At 40.1% G+C, this 21,088-nt stretch overlaps 1 protein-coding gene across 4 annotated transcripts in view; it reads left to right on the forward strand.

Annotated features, from left to right (window-relative positions):
* The window catches only part of ARIH2 (ariadne RBR E3 ubiquitin protein ligase 2), a 62,717-nt gene that overhangs the window by 11,829 nt on the left and 29,800 nt on the right, over nt 1-21,088 (forward strand). Inside the window, exon 4 of one of the 4 annotated variants that reach the window (XM_036266101.1) lies at nt 15,029-15,074. The exons of the other annotated variants lie outside the window; for them this stretch is intronic. Coding sequence (XP_036121994.1) covers nt 15,036-15,074 — 39 coding nt within the window. The 5' untranslated portion in view covers nt 15,029-15,035. The remainder of the gene's footprint in view (nt 1-15,028; nt 15,075-21,088) is intronic. 4 annotated transcript variants of the gene reach the window in all.

The following is a 21,088-nucleotide window of genomic DNA, read 5'->3' on the forward strand; positions in this document are numbered from 1 at the left end:
CTGACTTTTCTCCCTGCTAGAGAACAGCTAAGGGGCCCAGGCACCTCTCTTTCCATCTCTTTTTTTTTTTTGGTGGTTAAATCTATATAACAAAGTGTATCACTTTATATCCTTCCTTCTTATTAGGCTGACATATGGTCAGCCCTCTGAAAAATCTTCTCTCCCTGGAAAGCCCTCCTCACTTTTTATGTATTTATCTGTGTTTTAGTTTTAAAAATATGTTTCATTTAGGTTTTTTTTTTTTTAGAGAGAGAGGGAGGATGGGAGAGAGAGAGAGAAAAACATCGATTTGAGGGAGAAACATTGATTGGCTGCCTCCTACCCGCCCTCTACTGGGGATTGAGCCTGCAACCTGGGCATGTGCCCTGACTGGGAATCGAACCAGGAACTCTCAGTCTATGGGATGGCGCTCAATACACTGAGCCACACCAGTTAGGCTGTTTATTTTATTTTGTTTTGTTTGTTAATCCTCACAATCTGAAGATATTTTTTATCGATTTTCTGACAGGGCGGAAGGGAAGGGGACGGAGAGAGAGAAGAAAAAACAGCAATGTGAGAGAGACACATTGATTGGTTGCCTCCTGAACGACTATAACAGACCAGGGATCAAACCAACAAGCGAGGTACATGCCGTTGATTGGAAATCGAACCTGAGACCCTTCAGTCTGTGGGCTGACGCTCTAACTGCTGAGCCACACCGGCCAGGGCCCTCCTCATCTTTTAGTACATTCAGGGCTCCTTCAGAGTCTAGCTTGTGCTTTCCCTGAGCAAGCCTCCTTAAGGACCTCTAAAAAACAGTGGTTGGTACCCCCTTTGGTCTCAGTGCCCGAACATTAAGTCCATAGATCATATACTACATTTTTTTTATTGCTTTGTGTTGTTTTACCTTTTACATATATATACATGTGCATGCACACACACACATATACACACATACTTTTCCCCCCTTTGTTAATCATCGCCTGGGGATATTTTTTCCACTGATTTTCAGAGAGTGAGAGGGAGGCAAGGGTGGGGAAGAGGGGGGAGAGAGAGAAACATCTCTGTGAGAGAGACACATTGATTGGTTGTGACTGGGGCCGAGGATTGAACCTGCAATCCAGGTACTTGCCCTTAACAGGAATCGATCCCAAAACTCTTTGGTGTGCGGGCCAATGCTCTAACCACTGGGCAATGCCAGCCAGGGCTTACACATATTTTTGTATGATCTCTCCTATTAGATTGTCACTTCTTGGAGGTCAGAAACTGCTTTATACATATCTCCCCCATCATACCTGTTACTCTTTCATCCATAGTAGGTATTAAATAATTTCTTGCACACTTGTAGATTTTGTTAACTGTTGATGACAGTAGCTGATACTATTGGTGTGAGTTAGATTCCCTAGGCCCTGCTGTACGTTCTTGTCTATTGTCATGAAAGTGCATTATTCTGGCCCTCAAGGTCATGAAAAGAACGAGCAAAAAGAACTTGAAACAAAGATGAAGGGATAAAAAGAGATGTAGGAAAGTTGAAACCCAAGGAAAGAGTTTAAGAGAAAATGGGGCAAAAAGGAAAATAATACGTGGAAATTTAAATGATGCTAGATTTTTCCCCCCTTCCTAGACCTCACTGAGGAGCATGTTAAGACCATTTTTTTCTGGGGCTGGGCAGAAAAGGGACCTGGCTCTTTTGGTGGTTTGGCTGCACATAAAGGGATTCGGTGATGTTCTAAGTGGTTCGGGAATTTGACCAAAGAGGCTAGGCAGAAATAGCACGTTTGATAATAAGATACAAGGAATCACACATGATCTTCGTCTTTCAAGCTGGCTAAAAAGTAGCATTTTTGTTTTTATAATTAATATTTTTTGAGGCAGAAGGGAATAAATTAAATGCTGAGTTGACAAAATGGTGTTCACAGGTGCTTTGGCCAGTGTAGCTCCTCTGTTGGATGTGTGTCTGTGAGTGGAGATCAGTAGCCATCACCCAGATCACTAGTGATTTCTCCCATTGGTCATGGTGCTGTTTGTGTGACTGACATACTGAGATATTTTATTCTTTTATATGATTTAGGTGCTGTTTAGGCTAGTAGGAAATGTCACGTGTGTCATTTAAAAGTATAGTTTTGTGAAGAGCTGTCTAAGAACAAAAGCTAAGTTTGAGAAGTGGCTTGAATTTTTCATTGTTACTCATGTCTGTGTTATTTGTTTTGTGTGTGCTGGTGGTTTCCTGTGGATGAGCCATAGTTGAGCATAATCTTAAGGTTTTTATTGCCTCTTTGGATTTGATGTCTCTTAAGTAGGAATACATCAACTGTTTGAGACACTGAGCTTTTGGTTTAGTGAGGACCTCAGATGTGAGAGGGTAACTTCTTCCTGTATGTGTTCTGGGATTAGTCCATGAGTAACACCACTAATGGAGAAAGGAAAGTGCCCAGAAAATCATATCAAGGGCTGAGGATAAACAACAGAGAAAATATGTATCTGTTATTGGGGGGAAACTATTGTTTAATGATAAAACAAGCATTGTTTTAGAATGATCTATCATCATAAACAAATGTAATAGTGAGAGATGAAATAATTGCCAAGTAAAGTATTGTGTTGTAGGAAGGGAAAAAAATCTCTGACAAATGTTTTTAGTGATCATATGTGAGGCTTTAAAGAAAACAGAGTTGCCCTTTTTATACACTACATTTATTTCATTGTTACTGTTATAAGTGAGAGAGGCCCTTTCTAGTAATAACAGGCTTTTTTTATTTTTATTTTATTCCTTACCCTGAGGATATTTTTCCATTTATCATCAGGTAGAGTGGGAGGGAAGGAAAGACAGAGAGAAACATCAACGTGATAGAGCCACACCAACTGGTTGCCTCCCGCACGACCTGACCAGGGCCGGAGACGAACCGCAACCAAGGTACATGCCCTTGACTAGAATTGAACCCAAGACTCATTGGTCTGCAGGCCAGTGCTCTAACTGCTGAGCCAAATTGGCCAGGGCATAACAGGCATTTTTTAAATATATTTTTTTATTGATTTTTTAGATAGAGAGGAAAGGAGAGGGGGGAGAGAGATAGAAACATCAATGAGAGAGAAACATTGATGGGCTGCCTCCTGCATGCCCCCCACTGGGGATTGGGCTCACAACCTGGGTATGTGCCCTGACTGGGAATCGAACCAGCAACCTCTTGGTGCATGGGACGATTCTCAGTCCACTGAGCCACACTAGCTGAGCAAAACAGGCATTTTAAATATATTTAATAGTTAGCCAAGAAGAATTTTGTCTTTCAGTGAATCCTATTAGTATTGTTCCATGAAACTCATGAGGCATTTGCTGTCAAGCTGCTCAGGAAGGGGCTTAACCATGGTAGAGCCCAGGCAGCTTTCCTTGGTGATGGGCCAGAAGCGTCTACCACATTATGTATTCCTTCTCTCAGCAGCATGTTAAGAGTATGGGCAGAAGAGGTGGAATGTTATACTGGACCCCAGCCAATTGCTTAAGAAGGGAGAAGAGATAGTTTACTTTGGGCTAGATCTAATGTACAGTGAGCTATCTGAGCATTGTTTTAACAGGAGAACCTTGAAAGTATAGTAGAAGGGCAATGCAGGTAACAGAAGTCCAGACCCAGTGGTTTGATAAGCATAAGGGTAGGAAAGTTACCTTCTGTGCTAGGTGGGAATTCTGATGTACAGGTAAAAGGAATAAAATGTGGAGGATCCTAAATGCAATCTGAAGTGTCTTTACTATTGGAAGGAAGGAACAGATTTTTAAAATTTCCAACACTGAACTGCGTTGCTCATTTCTCGAGCCTGGTATTCCCCAGATGGGATTGGAGAAGTAAGGTGGTTTTTTTAAATGTTTTTACTATAGTTCTTGCTCTTTGAATTGCTGTGTTAACTCTTGCTTGAATTTGTTTTAGAATCTAGTGTTCTTTATTCAGCAAAATATGGCTGGAAAATGTCTTAAAATTATTTTGTGCATCATTATCCCCTTTGTGGATGAATCATAATGAGTTTATCAGGACTTCTGACTCTTAAGTGTAGAAGTCTTTATAGTCCTAATTTCAAAACAGCCTGGTTTCTATGCATTTGTCACTTGTAAGGAGCAAGTGATGTTCTTGTTTTATTTGCTTGTTTGTTCAATTAATTTTTAGAAAGGAAAGGAAAGAGAAACATCGATTTGTTGTTCCACTTATTTATGCATTCATTGGTTGATTCTTGTATGTGCCCTGACTGGGGATCAAACCCATAACCTTGGCATATTAGTACAACACTCAAACCAACTGAGCTACCCAGCCTGGCAAGCGATTGATGTTCTTAACACAAAGTACCTTATTTTTAGCCTTTCTCTTAAGTGGCATCAAGTGTTTGTATAATATCTGACAATGACTAAAATTTTACTTATTAAATCAACTTTTCTATATCCTGATGTAGCTGAATTTTAAGACTTTCATGTTTATTTATATAGTTATTAAGTAATGGTGTGGGGTTTTTTTGTTTTGTTTTTTACTACTCATGGGAAAGTTTGTTTAAGCTGAGCATACTAACACTGTGTGTTGAGCAGCCATCTGATTTCTATTTTTGTTACCTGATGTCAGGTTTCTTTGCATTCCTGTATCTTAGTAGACTCTAGATGAAATTCCTGTGTTCCAAATTATTGGTTGTTAGTGGGTATGTTGACATACTTCATGGTGCTGTAGTTTGGAAGTCTGATGTGTGTTTTACTGACATAAAAATTTATTTTTAAAAGGGAGATGAGAAATATCCAGAGTGACATTCAGAATTGCCTAAGTACAACTAGTGCTAGAGTTGTCCCTATCTTGCCAGCTTACAAAGGTTATTGTCATCATTGACTTTGTGTGCTCACTGTGTACTTGGCATCACACACAGCATACTTACTGCCTTCCAGAAAAGAAGCTCTTCATCAGAGTCAAGGCCAGCTTTCATTCTGGTCTTTTTGTTGTGCTTTCACACTGTCTTAGGAACCATGTAAACCATGTGTAATCAAGGGTAATTCTAATCCACACTTGTGTCCTAATCCTGAATTTATTTATATTTAAGTTTTTATGATGTTACTACAATATTAAAAAAAGAATATCATTCATAATTCCATTATCCTAAAATAAGTTTTCTTCCTTGTTTATTATCCTTTAGGTATTGTCCATATTTGTACATAATATTACTAGGCTGTTGTTCATTAATTCATTCATTCAATATTATTGGGTACCTACCATGTATTAGGCACTGGAAAAATAGCTGTGAACAAAATAGGCAAAATTCCTACCCTGGTTGGTATTACATTCTAGTAATTGTTATGTACATGTATTTTCATGTATGTTTCAAACACTTCCCTATTTTTGCTTCATTGTCATAAATTACTTTAAACATTTTTTTTTTTTTTAATCCTCACCTGAGGATATTTTTTCTATTTATCATCAGATAGAGTGGGAGGGAGGCGGGGGGGGGGGGGGGGGGGGGGAGGGAGGGAGAGAAAGAACATCGACACTAGAGACACATTAACTGATTGCCTCCTACACGAACCCCACCAGGGCCAGGGACAAACCACAACAGGAATGGAACCTGTGACTCATTGGTCCGTGGGCTGATGCTCTAACCGCTGAGCCAAACCGGCCAGGGCTAAACATTGTTTTTAGAGAGAGAGGAAGGGAGAGATTGGCCGCCTCCCAATGTGCACCTTGACTGGGGATTGAATCTGAAACCTGGGTATGTGCTCTGAGGAGGAATTGAACCAGCGACCTTTTGGTGCACAGGACAATGCTCAACCAACTGAACCACACTGGCTAGGACAAGATTACTTTAAATTATGTTAAGTGGCTGTATAGTATACCATCTTGTTCTTGAACCATAATTTGCTCAGGCTTACCCCATTGGGTATTTAGGTGAATACTTCTGTGTTACAGCTGTTGGGGAATGGTTATATTGCTATGAGCATGGAATGTGGCCTTTGTGTCTGTTCGGACTTGGCCAGAGCCTTGGCTAGTGGTTAGATGATTGGGTTCCAGTCCCTTTTCTGTTATTTAATATAACATGACCTTGACCAAGTTCCTCAGCGTTGATAAAATTTAGTTTTCTCATCTATAGAATAACGATAATACTTCCTTCACAGCATTAAATGAGATCGTGCATGTCAAGTGCCTGGCACATGAGTGTTCGGGTAACTGCTTGGTCATAGTGAAGGCAGGGCAAGAGCAGAACAGTGGATATGTTGTTTTCACGTTTGTTGTGGTTCCTTAAGACACTTTCTCTGGGTTGTGTTCTTTGAGTCATAGAGTAGGAGCCATATGGAAGAAGGTTCTAGGTGACATATTGCTGGCTGATGTCTCTGAGCGTGCATGTGGTAGTTGGGACGTATACTTTGGATTATTTTCTTTCATCTCATACCTCTGGTGCCCTTCTCCTGTGGCCCACTAATAAAAGTAAAAACTATGCAGAATGAATTTTGAATGACCAGGAAGAGGATACAGGGATATATAGCCTGTCTGTTGTTACTACATTTCTGGTTGACTAGAGTGTTCTTTATGGGTGTGTGTGTATTTTTTTTACCTTGTCTTTGCCCCTATTGCTCTGGGAAAATTTTAAAGGATTAGCTTTCTCTGCCCAAAAGAGGGAAGAGTTGTAGGGAAGATTTGAGAAAGGCTCAGAGTGAGACAGCAGGATGCTTCTTATGTTGTTCCTTCTGAAATGTGTCTGTCCTATCTATGGCTTGATTACTTAAACTGACATGAGTTTTCAGAATTTGTAGCTTATTTTGCATTCCCTTGTCTTTTAACTATCACAAACCTTTATAAACACAAAATGGTTTTATTGTGATAAACACAAGTTATCAGCCATAAATAGAGAAAAACACAGGCAGGATGAGTGAGAAGTTTGAAGATTTTAACAGGAGAACAAAGCTGGTCTTATAGTTGTGAATAAAGAATGGTCCCTATATTTGGGAAAGTTGCTCTTTTTCACTAGCAGTTTCTTTTCTGGACAGTATTTGCTCTACCCACTTTATTTATCCCTTGTTTTAGGCTTTTATCAGTCTCTTCTGTGCTCTCACAATCATTTTCCAGAGTCTGTATTTAGCCTTGCATCCTTTTACAGGAAATAATGCCAATGCTATTAAACTTAGCTTCTTGGATTCTCTATCTTAATTGGTAATACCACCAATTCACCAAGCTGGAAACAGAAGATTTAACCTTGACTCCCTTCTCCCATGAAGTCCTCCCTGATCCCAGGCAAAGTTGGACGCTCTTATCTCTATACCACTGTGTGTATGTTTCTTGGCATGTACTTGCACTGATTACAAATTAGTTGTTTGTAAACCAGGGCTTGAAGTCTTTGAAATAGAGATCTACATTTTTTTCTATGCATAATAGCACCTAGCAAAAGTGCCTGGTTATATTTTGTTCTCAATAAGTATTGCTTATTGTTGATCTGCTTATGTAAGCCCAGTCAATAAATGCAAGAATTGAGAATTAATCCCAAAGCTCTATTTCTGTATACCCCCATTTGAAAAATGGAGGATATGGTTGTCAACGGCTTCCATGAAGGAAGCTGATTTCTAAGTAGAGATAGGATATTTCTAATGAACATGTGGTTCCCAGCTTGCGGTGCATGTTGGAATTACTTTTGGCAGTTGTGATACCGAGCCTGAACTTTATGCAGATGTAACAAAACAGACTCTTCATAGGTGAGGCAAGGTATTTTATATTATATTCATGTGGAAGTACAAAAATAATGTGAAATGATTCATGTTATCGAAGTGAGGGGAGTGGAGTGTGCCTCCTTTCTCTGGCTGCTGAAAGGATGTGTCCAACATTCAGAGTGTACTGGTTTTGCAAGCACAGTGAGAGTAGATATCCACTGCCCAACCACTCTCAAGTTGGATAGGTTTCCTGTAGTATTTTGATGTCTAAATCTACTTTATATTTCATTGATCATCAAGATAAAAATGGGTTCCTTTGTCCATGATGATAATGAGTAGTTGTAAAAAAATGACTACTAGTATTTGCAATCATAAATTCAATATGAATGTTTTAAAAGTTGTGAATTTTTTGACACTATAGTATGAGCAGGTCATATCTTTTTTGCTAGCTTATTAACATTGACTTTGATTCATAATGGTTGGCTGTCCTCGCATACATTTGTCCTCCCTCCATTTGTTTTTATTTATCTGGTATTGAAATGTCTGTAGCAGTTTCATTAATGTAAAAGCCAAAAACTGAAAACAACCCAAATATCCACAAACAGATGAAAGAACAAATAATGGCATGCCTGTAGAACAACATATTTCTCATCAGTATAAAAAGAGTGCTCTTACAAGCATCATTGATAAATCTCAAAATAGCTATGCTGCATGAGGGAATTCAGGTGGAGCGAAGAGTAAACTCTTTATGATTTGAATTATATAAAATTCTAGAAAATGCCAAATAATCTGTTGGAAAAGAAAGTAAATCAGTGGTTACCTAGAGAGTTGGGAAAGGCAGGGAGAGAGAATTTATTTTTTTTAATTTCTTATAGAGAGAAAGGGAGAGGGAGAGATAGATAAGAAACATCAATGAGAGAAAACATTGATTGGCCGCCTCCTGCATGCCCCCACTGGGGATGGGCCCACAACCCAGGCATGTGCGCTGACTGGGAATCAAACCAGTGACCTCTTTTGTGCATGGGTCGGTGCTCAACCACTGAGCCACATTGGCCAGGCGAGAGAGAGATTATTAATGAGCATGAGGTAAATATGGGGTGCTCCTCCATTTAAAAATATGAAAATGAAAGTAAAGTTATATACATGTTATCAGCTCATATACCAGAGAACAGGTTGTGAGGACATCAGTTGCACATGGGAGTCAGTTTGTCCAGCAGATCTTTGAAAAGGCTGTGGGCTCTAATATGACTGACAAAAGCTGGAAGAGATAAGTGTGCTGCAAATGAGGGGATTGATTAAATGTCTATATGTAGAACAGTCAGCTCAGCCCCCACTTTGTCTATAGGCAAAATAATCTTTGTATTTTTATGCATTAGAATAACCTGGGGATAGAGCCCTTTAGAGCATGTGAGATTTGGCTGACCTCAGTGGTCATTTTGAGGGCCCTTTGAGTCTTCATTAATAGTTATGTCTGGTGGACCATCCTAAAGAAAAATCAGTTCACATGCACTATCCATGTACACAGAGTTAGGATTTGTTTTCCTGATACACACACAGCCTCCCCTGCCTTTTAAAATTGTAATAGTCCTCTAAAATTAACCATTTTAAAGAATGCAATTCAGTGAAATTGAGTACATTCACAGTGTTATGCAACTGTCATCTTTATCTAGTTCTAATATCCCAAAAGGAAACCTGGTACCCATTAAGCATTTAATCTGCACTCCTCCCAGCCCTTGGCAACCACTAACTCATTTTCTGTTCCTATGGATTTACTTTTTACTATTTTATATCTGTCATATATATCATGCAGCGTATGACTTTTTGTGAGGCTTTAACTTAGCATAATGTTTTTGAGGCTTATCCAAATTGTAGCATGTACCAATACTTCATTCTTTTTTTTGATGACCTTGAGCTTTTTTAAAAAAAATTTTTTCATTGATTTTTAGAGAGAGAGAGAGAACATCTATTGGCTGCCTCCTGCATGCCCCCCACTGGGATTCAGGCCCACAGCCTGGGCATTTGCCCTGACTGGGAATCAAACCAGCAACCTCTTGGTGCATGGGTCGACGCTCAACCACTGAGCCACACCAGCCGGGCACCTTTAGCTTTTTTCATGTGAGTGGCTAACCAAGAATCACCAGACATTGAGGAAAACATGCAAAATGAAAGAGAAAGAGAAAAATTGACTTTAACTGAAACAGACCATTAGATAAGTTTGCTTGTTTTTAAAAGCACACTATTTAGTATTCTTTATGATATTCAAGAAGATGTGACATCTATAAAACAATCAGATATACTATCAGGAAAAAAATAATCAAAATAAAAAGAGCTCGTGAAGATGAATTATGGGTTTCGCAGATTTAAAAAAAAGATTCTGTGGATAGATCAGAAGATAAAATCAAGAAGCTTTTAATATACAGCCAAAATAACTGACAAAAAAATATGTGAAAAAAAAAAGACATAGAGGATCAATCTAGAGATCCAACATCTACTAGAATTTCTGGGAAATGAGAACCAAAAATTGCAAGAAGGAAAATACTAAAAACTACAAGAAAATTATCAGGAGCTGAAGAGCAGTCTTTATATTGAAAGGGTCTATCCATTGCCCAGAATAATAAAGACCCACTGCTAGAATTGTCACTGATATTTCAGAAAAACAAGGATGGACAGAAAACCATAAAAGTTTCCATAAAGATATACCATTCTTCTAAAAGCAATGGGAACCAAATGTCTCATCAGCAACAGTGACAACCAAAAGGCAGTACAGCAACGGTCTTCAAAGTCTTGAGGTAAAATTTTTTTTTTTTTTTTTTTGTACAGATAGAGTGGGAGGGAGGGAGAGAGAGAAGCATCGACGTGAAGGGACACATCGAGTGGCTGCCACCCGCACGACCAACCAGGGCTGGGGACAAACTGCAACCAAAGTACGTGCCCTTAGCGGGAACCGAACCCGGGTCTCTCCGGACCGCAGGCCGACGCTCTAACTGCTGAGCCAAACTGGCCAGGGCGAGGTAAAATTTTTTTTGAACCTAGAATTCTGTCGTTGCAAAATAACCTCATTTTCAGACATCAAAGACTTCCAATATTTACTTCCCTTGTAACTTTTCTGATATATTTACTTGCAGATGGAAAACACACACAAACAAAAAAACAGGAAAGTAAAGAATTCAAGAAATGATTGAATTAATCTAGTAGTCCACTAAAAAGTCTCATGATGTTACCTGTACAACAGGTGTGCAAAGTAGTAAGCCCACATTTGAACAGAATTTTGGTGGGATCCAAGAAAATCAACTTCAGGAATAGTAATGGGGTAGATTCCAAGTAATAAGCAGAATGAAGAAGATGGTTGGGATATGGTGAAGAAACCATAGCGCTCTTTACAAGGGATAAGGGAATGACAATTCCCATGCAAAACAGAAAAACTACACAAAAAAATCATGAGCCAAATAAATATAAAGCAAATATATGTGGCACAAGTATGAATATAAAGATAATGTACGAACATTCTCCTTTGAGTGGGCAAGGAAAAAAAATGCAATTCTGATCCTGTAAACAATGTCTTAAAAGGGTAATTGATGGAGGGATTGAAAATAGTGATCTAGCCCTGGCCAGTTTGGCTCAGTGGTTAGAGCGTCGGCCTGCGGTCTGGAGAGACCCGGGTTCGGTTCCCGCTAAGGGCACATACTTCGGTTGCAGTTTGTCCCCGGCCCTGGTTGGTCGTGCGGGTGGCAGCCACTCGATGTGTCCCTTCACGTCGATGTTTCTCTCTCTCTCTCCTTCCTCTCTCTCCCTCCCACTCTGTCTGTACAAAATATGGAAAAATATCCTCTGGTGAGGATAAAAAAGAAAAAGAAAATAGTGATCTAAACATTAGAAAATTGGACTTGGAAGGGGGAGGTAGGTAGTGGTATAACGTCTTGTAGAGAACTGTGGGCGTGTTCAGCGGTGTTGGTAACAACCAGAAGAACCTAGACAAATAACTGATAGAGATTTCTCCTGGATAGGAAGACTAGGAGGATAGGGACTGGAGAGGGTGGTGGTGGCAGGTGTTGTTCTTTTTCATCACTGCTTTTTTTTGTTTTTGTTTTTAATCCTCATTCAAGGACATTCTTCCATTTTTTGCTCAGATAGAGTGGGAGGGAGAGAGAGAGAGAGAAACAGAGAGAGAGGGAGAAACAGAAACATTGATGTGAAAGAGACACATCGAGTGGCTGCCTCCCACATGACGCAACCAGGGCCGGGGACAAACTGCAACCGAAGTACATGCCCTTAGCGGGAACCAAACCCGGGTCTCTCTGGACCACAGGCTGACGCTCTAACTGCTGCGCCAAACCAGCCAGGGCATCACTGTGCTTTTTATGAGCCATTTGATTTTCTTTGTTCATTGGTAATTGGTATAGGTTAAGAATTTGTTGATTCCCAATAAACAAGTGTTTCCTGAGTGTTTTCTGTTGTTTTAAACTTTTAGATAGATGCTAAAAAACATGGAGGGGTGAGGGAATAGTTTAATCTCTACCTAAAATAACTTAAACATCTCGTTGCCTTTAGTTTCTGTCCTATTCTTTTTTAGAATGGTGAAAGAAGTACAACTTTTTCTACTTCTACTTCTATTTTTCTTATATATTCACTAAAAGCACCACTTTGATTATCTTGCTCTGTTGAAAAATTTAAAGTGGCTTCTCCAGCCTGAACTCCTTCCTAACCTATGTTTGATTTTTGCCTTCTCAAACCTGTCAGCATTTCTCTTCTTCCTTCAACCCACACAAGACCTCTTTTCCCTCCATTCTTTTTTTTTAATCCTCACCTGAGGATAATTTTCTATTGGTTTTCAGATAGAGTGGGGGAGGGGGGAGAGAGAAACATCGATGTGAAAGAGAGAGACAATGATTGGTCACTTCCCACATGACCCCAAACCACAGCCGAGGTACTTGCCCTTGACTGGAATCGAACCCAAGATTCTTTGGTCTGTGGGTTGACACAAACCGCTGAGCTAAACTGGCCAGGGCATAATAAACCTTCCTCAGAAGAGCTGTATCTGGCCTCTTCCTGCATGGAAGGCTTGGAAGACCTTGGTTTCTGCCTGGGCTACGGAGGAGCATGTGAATATGTGGTAACTTGAGAGTAGACTGCAGGAGACAGGCAGAGGGAAGTGTTAGCATATAGGACCTAGTACTGACCACAAACATTATTCCAGGTGCTTTGGGTATGGCAGAGAAAAATTGTGGGTTTTTTTTTTTTTCTTGTTTGTTTGTTTTTGGCTTTTAGAAGAAGGGAGAGAGAAAGAGAAACATTGATCAGCTGCCTCCTGTGTGCACCCCGACGGGGAATCGAACTCACCACCTTTTTTGGTGTATAAGATGACACACCAACAGGACAGCCACACTGGCCAGGGCAGGAAATTGCTTTTTGTTGTTGTTTTTTTTTAATCCTGACCTGAGAATATTTTTCCATTTATTTTCAGACAGAGTGGGAGGGAGGGAGAGAGTAACATCGATGTGAGAGAGAGACATCAATTGGTTGCCTCCCGCATGACCCTAATCAGGGCCGGGAACCAAACTGCAACCAAGGTACGTGCTCTTGACCAGAATCGAACCTGAGACTCTTTGGTCTTAGGCTGACACTCTAATCACTGAACCAAATGGGCCAGGGCAGGAAATATTTTTTTTAAATCTCCACCCTCAAGGAGCTTCCATTCTGATGGAGTTTTACATACACAGAAAGGTTATTAAAGTAGCATTGTATGTTTTCGGCGTAGCTAAGGACAGCAGTCAGTCGGTAGCTCTGTCTTTGAAACATATTGTTGGACTCTGTGGCTTTGTCAGTGAGATGTGTTAGCATCTGAGGTGTCCTCTGAAGGAGTGGGGGTAGACCTGGGTGGTACTGCCTGTGGTGTTTGGTATTCCTTCTCCTTCGCCCATCTTCACAGTAGCAGTAGCTAGAAGAGACAGAGCATTATTTGAAATCATTTTTGGACAAGATGGCCTTGTGTCTGCAGAAGCATAATAGGAAGCTTGGCTTTTAGTGCTACTATGCAGTTCATTGGATAGCAACTCCTGTCTGCCTTTCTTTTGGTTGTGGTTACTGTATATGACCTTGGTTTGAAGAAATTATGGTCATTTTGCTTATATGGCACCCCCTTGGAAAATTGTTAGAATTCTAGAAGGGGCTATAACCAGCATTTTGTACTAAGTACTTCCCAGAGGATTTTCATTGAAATATACCCTATAAGATAATGCTGGGATTTACTTCACAGTAATCTAGACTGTAGGGGATAGGTGAGGTGCAGATATAGTAGGTCTGGCCATGAGTTGCTGTTGTAGCTAGGTAATGGGTACATGGATTTCATTCCACCCTTCACTCTTCATACTTGGAATTTTTCATAATTAAAAGTACCCTTATGATCAAGGAATGCTGACTTTTATATTTTTGCTTTATTGTATTTTGCGTAAAAACTTGTAATGATCAGAGACCACAGTAGGACTGAATAAGGTTAGACTTGGAGAGAAATTTTCAAATTTGTTTTATTAATCAGATTTTCTTAAAGCACATATAACACGTAGGTGCCTTGATTACATGTCAGCCCTCCCTCTTTGGAGACCTTTAAAGAAAAAGTGAAAGGAAGCAAAGTTATGATCAAGTGCCAGAAAGAGGACCTTTTACAGGCTGAGAGTATGTAGGTGTGAAGTATGGGAGAGGTGAAGGCCTACCACTTATTGTTATTATTTTTAATCCTCGCCCAAGGATATTTTTCTATTTATCTTCAGATAGAGTGGGAGGGAGGGAGGGAGAGAGAAAAATTGATGTGAGAGAGACACACAGACTGGTTGCCTCCCACATGACCAGGGCCAAGGACAAACTACAACCAAGATTCCTGCTCTTGACTAGAATCGAACCCGCGACTCATTGTTCCTCAGGCAGACGCTCTAACCACTGAGCCAAACCGGCCAGGGCAAGGCCTACCACTTAAATTAGACTTTAGGGATAAGCCTTGCATAAGGTCTGGGACCCACTACCACCACCATTGCTGCTGATTTTTCCCATTCTAGGCTGGTGTTCACTTCTTTGTCTCTGCTTTAACCTTGTTTCTTCCTCTTATCCCTTTAGTACCGTTCTCCCTCACCCTTGATCCCCTAAAACCTGAATCCATCCATCTTAATCTCATTAGGCTAGTTTTTCTATATCACGTCCCTTTCTACCTCAGGTCCAGAAGCTGGTCTGAGAAGGATTCCTTCATCTCTGCTGTGTAGTGAATGACTGCTAGTGTTAACAAATGTCATTGGATCACAAAATGGCTTAACACAGGCTGAGGCATGGAGACCCATTCTTGTAGCCTTAAAAGATTTCAGGCAGTTGGCAAGTAAGAATTCTAAATAAAAATTGAAACTACCACCTGTATTTTTTCAGGCCGTTGATGCTCACTGCCATCAGCTGCATCCTCCCTATGGCACTGGTAAGTGTGGGAAGGGCTGGTGACAGTTTTGGTGGGCTGCTGGATTTCTTTGTTCTGGGGGAGAAATCTATTTGCAAGCTGTGTTGTTAACTTGTTCTTAACTGCTGGACAGAGTGAACCAGCTATAGGAGACTAAAAAGAGGAAAAAGCAACTGACTATATCCATGGGTTTCCTTGGGGAACTTGTCAGAAGTAGAGGCTATTCAGTATGTGCCTTGATCCTTACATAAATTTAGCATGTTCTATACATTATTTTGAGTAATAAACATATACTATTCAAGTGCTCCGGGATGTCAAGTGGCAACTGTTAACTTTTCCTGAAGTTCTTAAAACATATTTCTTCAAAGATAGAAATTGGCTGTGCAGTAGACAGGGTCCAGAGTGTCGTGAGTACTTGTTCCCTTTAGTAGCAGGATTTATCTCCCTCTGGTATGTTAAAGTTCTTTGTGGTCAGGAGATCAAGAAGTGTTTGCTCCAATGATTAACATAAAAGTCTGATAGAGACTTGACTTTTTGTGGGGAGGGGAGAGTTTGGTGGAAACCAGAGAAGAAATGTATGGTTCCTTTACTAACAAACTTCAGGTGGACTTGGGGACCTATGATTTGAAAAATTATTTTACCACAGTGCTTTCTGCTTAGGGACCTAATAGAGAAAAGACACGTAATGAAATTGAAACATGAGTGGGGCAGCAAGTCATAGAACATTCATATATGAGCTGATAACCAGATTGTTTCTGGAGTTGCGTTATACAAGCTCCAGAAATCCTTCAGCTGTCTCCTGCTGATGAGTGGCTCAGAGGCCACACAAATTCAGAAATTTTATCTTACAAGGTGGACTCCATTCTAAGCCAACAGTTTGATGTTTACAGTATTTCATTTCTCTAGTCTTTGAAGCACTTAGATCATAGAAGGAAATACCTCCCGGATAGCTAAAGAAATACTGCCCTGCATTGGCCCTCGGACTGAAGGGTTGCAGGTGCAATCCCTGTCCCCAGTGTAGTTCATGCGGGAGGTCACCAATCAATGTATTTCTCTCACGTCAGTGGCCCCCCCCCCCCACTCTATCTAAAACTTAGTGGGGAAATATCTTTGGGTGAGGATTAACAACAACAAAAAAAGCTAGTGAAATACTGTGGACTTGTGTTTTGCTAACCATGTCAGGAATTACTTGCTGGTAGCAGCAGGTAAAGCATTCATAAACACTTAGCATCATTGGCCGGTATCCTGGATTTCCCCTGGTCCCCACCTCTTAGCCCCCCAACCCTCCTGAGGAAACATGTGTATAGCACATGTGCTCCATTCTTTTTCTTTTTTACTGATTTTAGAGAGAGGGGAAGGAGGAGGAGAGGGAGAGAAAGAAACATCAATTTATTATTCCACTTATATATGCATTCATTGGTTAATTCTTTTTTTTTGTTCAGATAGAGTGGGAGGGGGAGAGAGAAAGAGAGAGAGAAAAACATCGACGTGAAAAGGACACATCAAGTGGTTGCCACCCGCATGACCCAACCAGGGCCGGGTACAAACTGCAATCGAGGTACATGCCCTTAGCGGGAACCGAATCCGGGTCTCTCTCGACCACAGGCCGACACTCTAACCGCTGAGCCAAACCGACCAGGGCCATTGGTTAATTCTTGTATGTGCCCTGATAAGAGATTGAACCTACAACTTTGGCATATCAGTATGATGATCTAACCAACTGATCTACCTGGCCAGGGCTACTAAGTTCTTTATTTTAAGACATACACAAACAGGAGAGTTTAACTCCCCAGCTTTGGTCTGCTCCTTTAGCTATCTATGCACAGGTTGTAACTCCTGAACATGTTTGAAGACCTGAAACAGGGAAATATCTTTTTTTTTTTTTTTTTTTTGTGGTATGTGCCCCTAGCAGGAACCAAACCCGGGACCCTCTGGTCCACAGACTGACGCTCAACCGCTGAGCCAAACTTGCCAGGGTGGGAAATATCTTTTAAGTATCTGTCCTAAACACAGAATATAGAGGATGACATAAGATGCTTACCTGTAACCTTTGGGAAATACTATTGACCAGCAGCAAAATTCTTTTTGACATGCATGTAGTTAAGTGCTGCTTTCTGAAGTAAAGATCTGGAATCATCTGAGAGTGTTGAGATTATAAATGCAATGGCAAAACAAAGTCAGATTGGGTTGGTAGAGCAGAGCAGTGTTTAGGATAAATGACAACAGATGACCCCCATAGTCCTTTCAAGCTGGAGGTAAAGCTCCCACAGAGTCTTCTGACTCATTGTGGGTTAGGTCCTAGGGCACAGGTGAAGAGAGGAAAGGGCTGTAGTTGGCCTCTTTTCTGACCACATCTTTGACTCTGAAAGCCGCCTCTGGACCATCCAGAGATTTGAGGGCACCCTTTAGTCTTTAATGAACTTTATACCACAACTCGCCCTTTCTTTCTTACCTTTTCCAGCTCTCAGGAAAAGGGAGAGAGGAATTTTTATCTTTGGGCCTTACATTTACACTGACCAAGGCTTCAGGGGGAATATGATCTCTTAGAGGCAGGCCCGAGAGCTGTCCCTTCTTTAACAGCAACATTTAAGGCGCTGACAGGCTGAGAGCAGAGCATCCAGTGGAGTACCAAGAAGGTCAAAATAGAGTCAGAGAGAATATTGTAAAGTTATCAGTATTACAGACCTCTGTGGAAGTTTTATCTGTCTATTCAAAAATTCATGTTGTATAATATCAGTTAACCTTTGGTTAAAACTATGTTAAAACTCTGAAGGGGAGTTTTTAATTTTGAGGAGTAAATAAAAGGTCTCAGTAGACTATTTAATGCAGTAGTATATGGGTCAACCCTTTTGTTTACTGTGATATTTGTTTATGCAAATGATTACCATTGAATTAAATTTGGCAAACTTTTTCCTTCTGACTTCTATTATGAAAAATTTAACACATACAAAGAAGGTTAAAGAATTATACAGTGAGCATTTATATTCCTGTCACCTAGAAATTGCTAAGCTTTTGCTGTGTTTATCATATATCTGTCAGTGAATTTTATTTTTATAAAACTATTGAAGTATTACATACATTTCATTAAATTCACCCATTTTAAAGTGTACTATTAGATGAGTTTAGTAAATTTATGCAACTGTTCAGCCATCACCACAATTTGAGTTATAGAACATTTTCATCACCCAAAAAATTACTTTGTGTCCATTTGTAGTTAGTCCCCGCTTTCCGCTCCTAGCCCTAAGGAACTACTGACCTTCTTTCTGTCTCTGTAGTTTTTGCTTTTTCTAGAAATTTTATATGAATTGAATTATACAATATGTAGTCTTTTGTGTCTGGTTTCTTCCACTTACCACAATGTTTTCTGAGGTGCATCCATGTTTTATCAGGTCAGTTAGTGCTTTTCTTTTTATTGTTGAATAATGCTTTTCCATTGTATGGATATACCACATTTTTTTTATCCACTTGCTCATTACTTGATGGATATTTGGGTTGTTTCCAGTTTGGGGCTGCTATTAAATATGCTGCTATGACCACTCATGACCAAAGCTTTATTTTTCTTGGATAGCTATTTAGGAGTGGGATTGCTAGGTCAGATGGTAAGTATGCTTTTAGCATTTTAAGACCCTGCCAAACTGTTTTCCCAGTTCACTGTGCTATTTCACATCCCCATCAGCATTAAAGAAGGATTCCAGTTTCTCCACATTGTCAGTCTTTTGGATTATAATCATTCTAGTATGTGAAGTGGTATCTTGTGGTTTTAATTTGCATTTCCCTTATAATAAATGATTTGAGGATCTTGTGCTTATTTGTTATTCATTACCTCTATTTGGTGAAGGGTCCAAATCTTCTGCCCATTTAAAAAGAAATGGGTTTGGCCCTGGCCGGTTTGGCTCAGCAGTTAGAGCATCAGCCTGCGGCCCTGAGAGACCCAGGTTCGGTTCCAGCTAAGGGCACATACTTTGGTTGCAGTTTGTCCCCGGCCCTGGTTGGTCGTGAGGGTGGCATCCACTCGATGTGTCCCTTTCACATCGATGTTTCTCTCTCTCTCTCTCTTCCTCTCTCTCCCTCCCACTCTACCTGAACAAAAAGTGGAAATAAATAAATAAATAAATAAATAAATAAATAAATAAAATGGGTTTGGCCCTGGCTGGTTTGGCTCAGCGGTTGGAGCGTCAGCCTGCGGTACAGAGAGACCCGGGTTCGGTTCCCGCTAAGGGCGTGTACCTCAGTTGCAGTTTGTCCCCGGCCCTGGTTGGTCGTGCGGGTGGCAGCCACTTGATGTGTCCCTTCACATCGATGTTTCTCTCTCTCTCTCTTCCTCTCTCTCTCTCCCACTCTATCTGAACAAAAAATGGAAAAATGTCCTCAGGTGAGGATAAAAAAATAAATGGGTTTGTCTTATTAAGTTGCATGGGTTCTTTATATAGTCTGAATGAAGTCGTTTATTAGAGAAATGATTTGCAATTATTTGCTCCCAGTCTGAGGCTTTTTTCTTCCATTTCTTAATATCTTTGAAGGGTAAAAGTTATTTTGAAGTCCAGTTTATCGATTTTGTTTTTTCTTTTGAGGATTGTGTTTTTATTATTATATCTAAGAAATCTTTGCCTAAACCAAGGTTGCAAAGATACTTTTTAGAATTTTTATAGTTTACAAATTTACATTGAAATCTGTGGACTAGTTGAGTTAATTTTTGTGTGGTATGAAGAAAGCATCTATGTTCTGTGTTTTATTTGTTTTGTATAGTCATGTTCCATTCCAGAACCACTTTTTGAAAAAACTGTTTTTTCCTTTATTGGATATCTTGGCCCTTTTGTTGAAAATTAACCATAAATTCCCCGCTGGTGTGGATCAGTGGATTGAGCATTGTTTCATGCACTGAGAGGTCGCCTGTTCGATTCTCGATCAGGGCACATGCCTAGGTCGCAGGCTCGATCCCCAGTATGGGGCATGCAGGAGGCAGCTGATTGATATTTCTCTGTCATCTATGTTTCTGTCTCTCTTCCCCTTTCCTTCCTGTCTATCTAAAAAAGTCAGTAAAGCCCTGGCTGGTTTGGCTCAGCGGTTAGAGCATCGGCCTGTGGTCCAGAGAGACCCGGGTTTGATTCCTGCAAAGAGCATGTACCTCGGTTGCAGTTTGTCCCCAGTCCTGGTTTGGTCGTGTGGGTAGCAGCCACTCGATGTATCCCTTTCACATCGATATTTCTCTCTCTCTCTCTTTCTTCCTCCCACTCTATCTGAACAAAAAATGGAAGAAATGTCCTCGGGTGAGAATTAAAAAAAAAAAAGTCAATAAAAATATTTTCTTAAAAAAAGGAAATCAATCATAAATATATGAGTTTGCTTCTGGATTCTCTTCCGTTTCATTGGTCTATATGTCTGTCCTTAAGCTAGTACCCCACTGTCTTGATTACTTTAGCTTTATGGCAAGTTTTGAAGTCAAAATGGTATATATAAGTCTTCCAACTTTGCTCTTCTCTTTCAAGATTACTTTGGATGTTCTAAGTTCTGTACCACATATTTTAGGATCATTAATTTGTACAAAAAACAACAACTCTGCTTTGAGTTTGATTGATTTTGATTGCTGTGTTCAGTCTGTTAGCTGTGTTATCCAGTATTGTAGCTATGACCACATGTAGCCATTGGGCATTTGAAATATGGTCATTTTAAATTGGTAAAGACAGTAATTCTAAAATAATGCAATGGACTTTAATGACTTAGACTAAAAAGGATGTAACAATTCATTTTTTTGTGGATAAACAGTCATTTTTTTTTCAAGGAATAGAGACAGATTTGCTTCTTCATTTTTAATCTTTTATTATATCTTTCATTTTATGTCCTTTTTTTTGTTGTTGTTGTTGCCTTATTGCCCTGGCCTCCAATATAATGTTAATGAGATGGTGAATGGTCAACCATGCCATTTTCCTGATCTTAGCATTCACTATTTCATCATTGAGTATAATAGTTTTCACAGATGGCCCGGCTGATGTGGCTCAGTGGTTGAACGTTGACCCATGCACCAAGACATTGATGGT

This window comes from Molossus molossus, unplaced genomic scaffold (assembly GCF_014108415.1).
Source record: "Molossus molossus isolate mMolMol1 unplaced genomic scaffold, mMolMol1.p scaffold_m16_p_18, whole genome shotgun sequence".
NCBI classification, from domain to species: domain Eukaryota; kingdom Metazoa; phylum Chordata; class Mammalia; order Chiroptera; family Molossidae; genus Molossus; species Molossus molossus.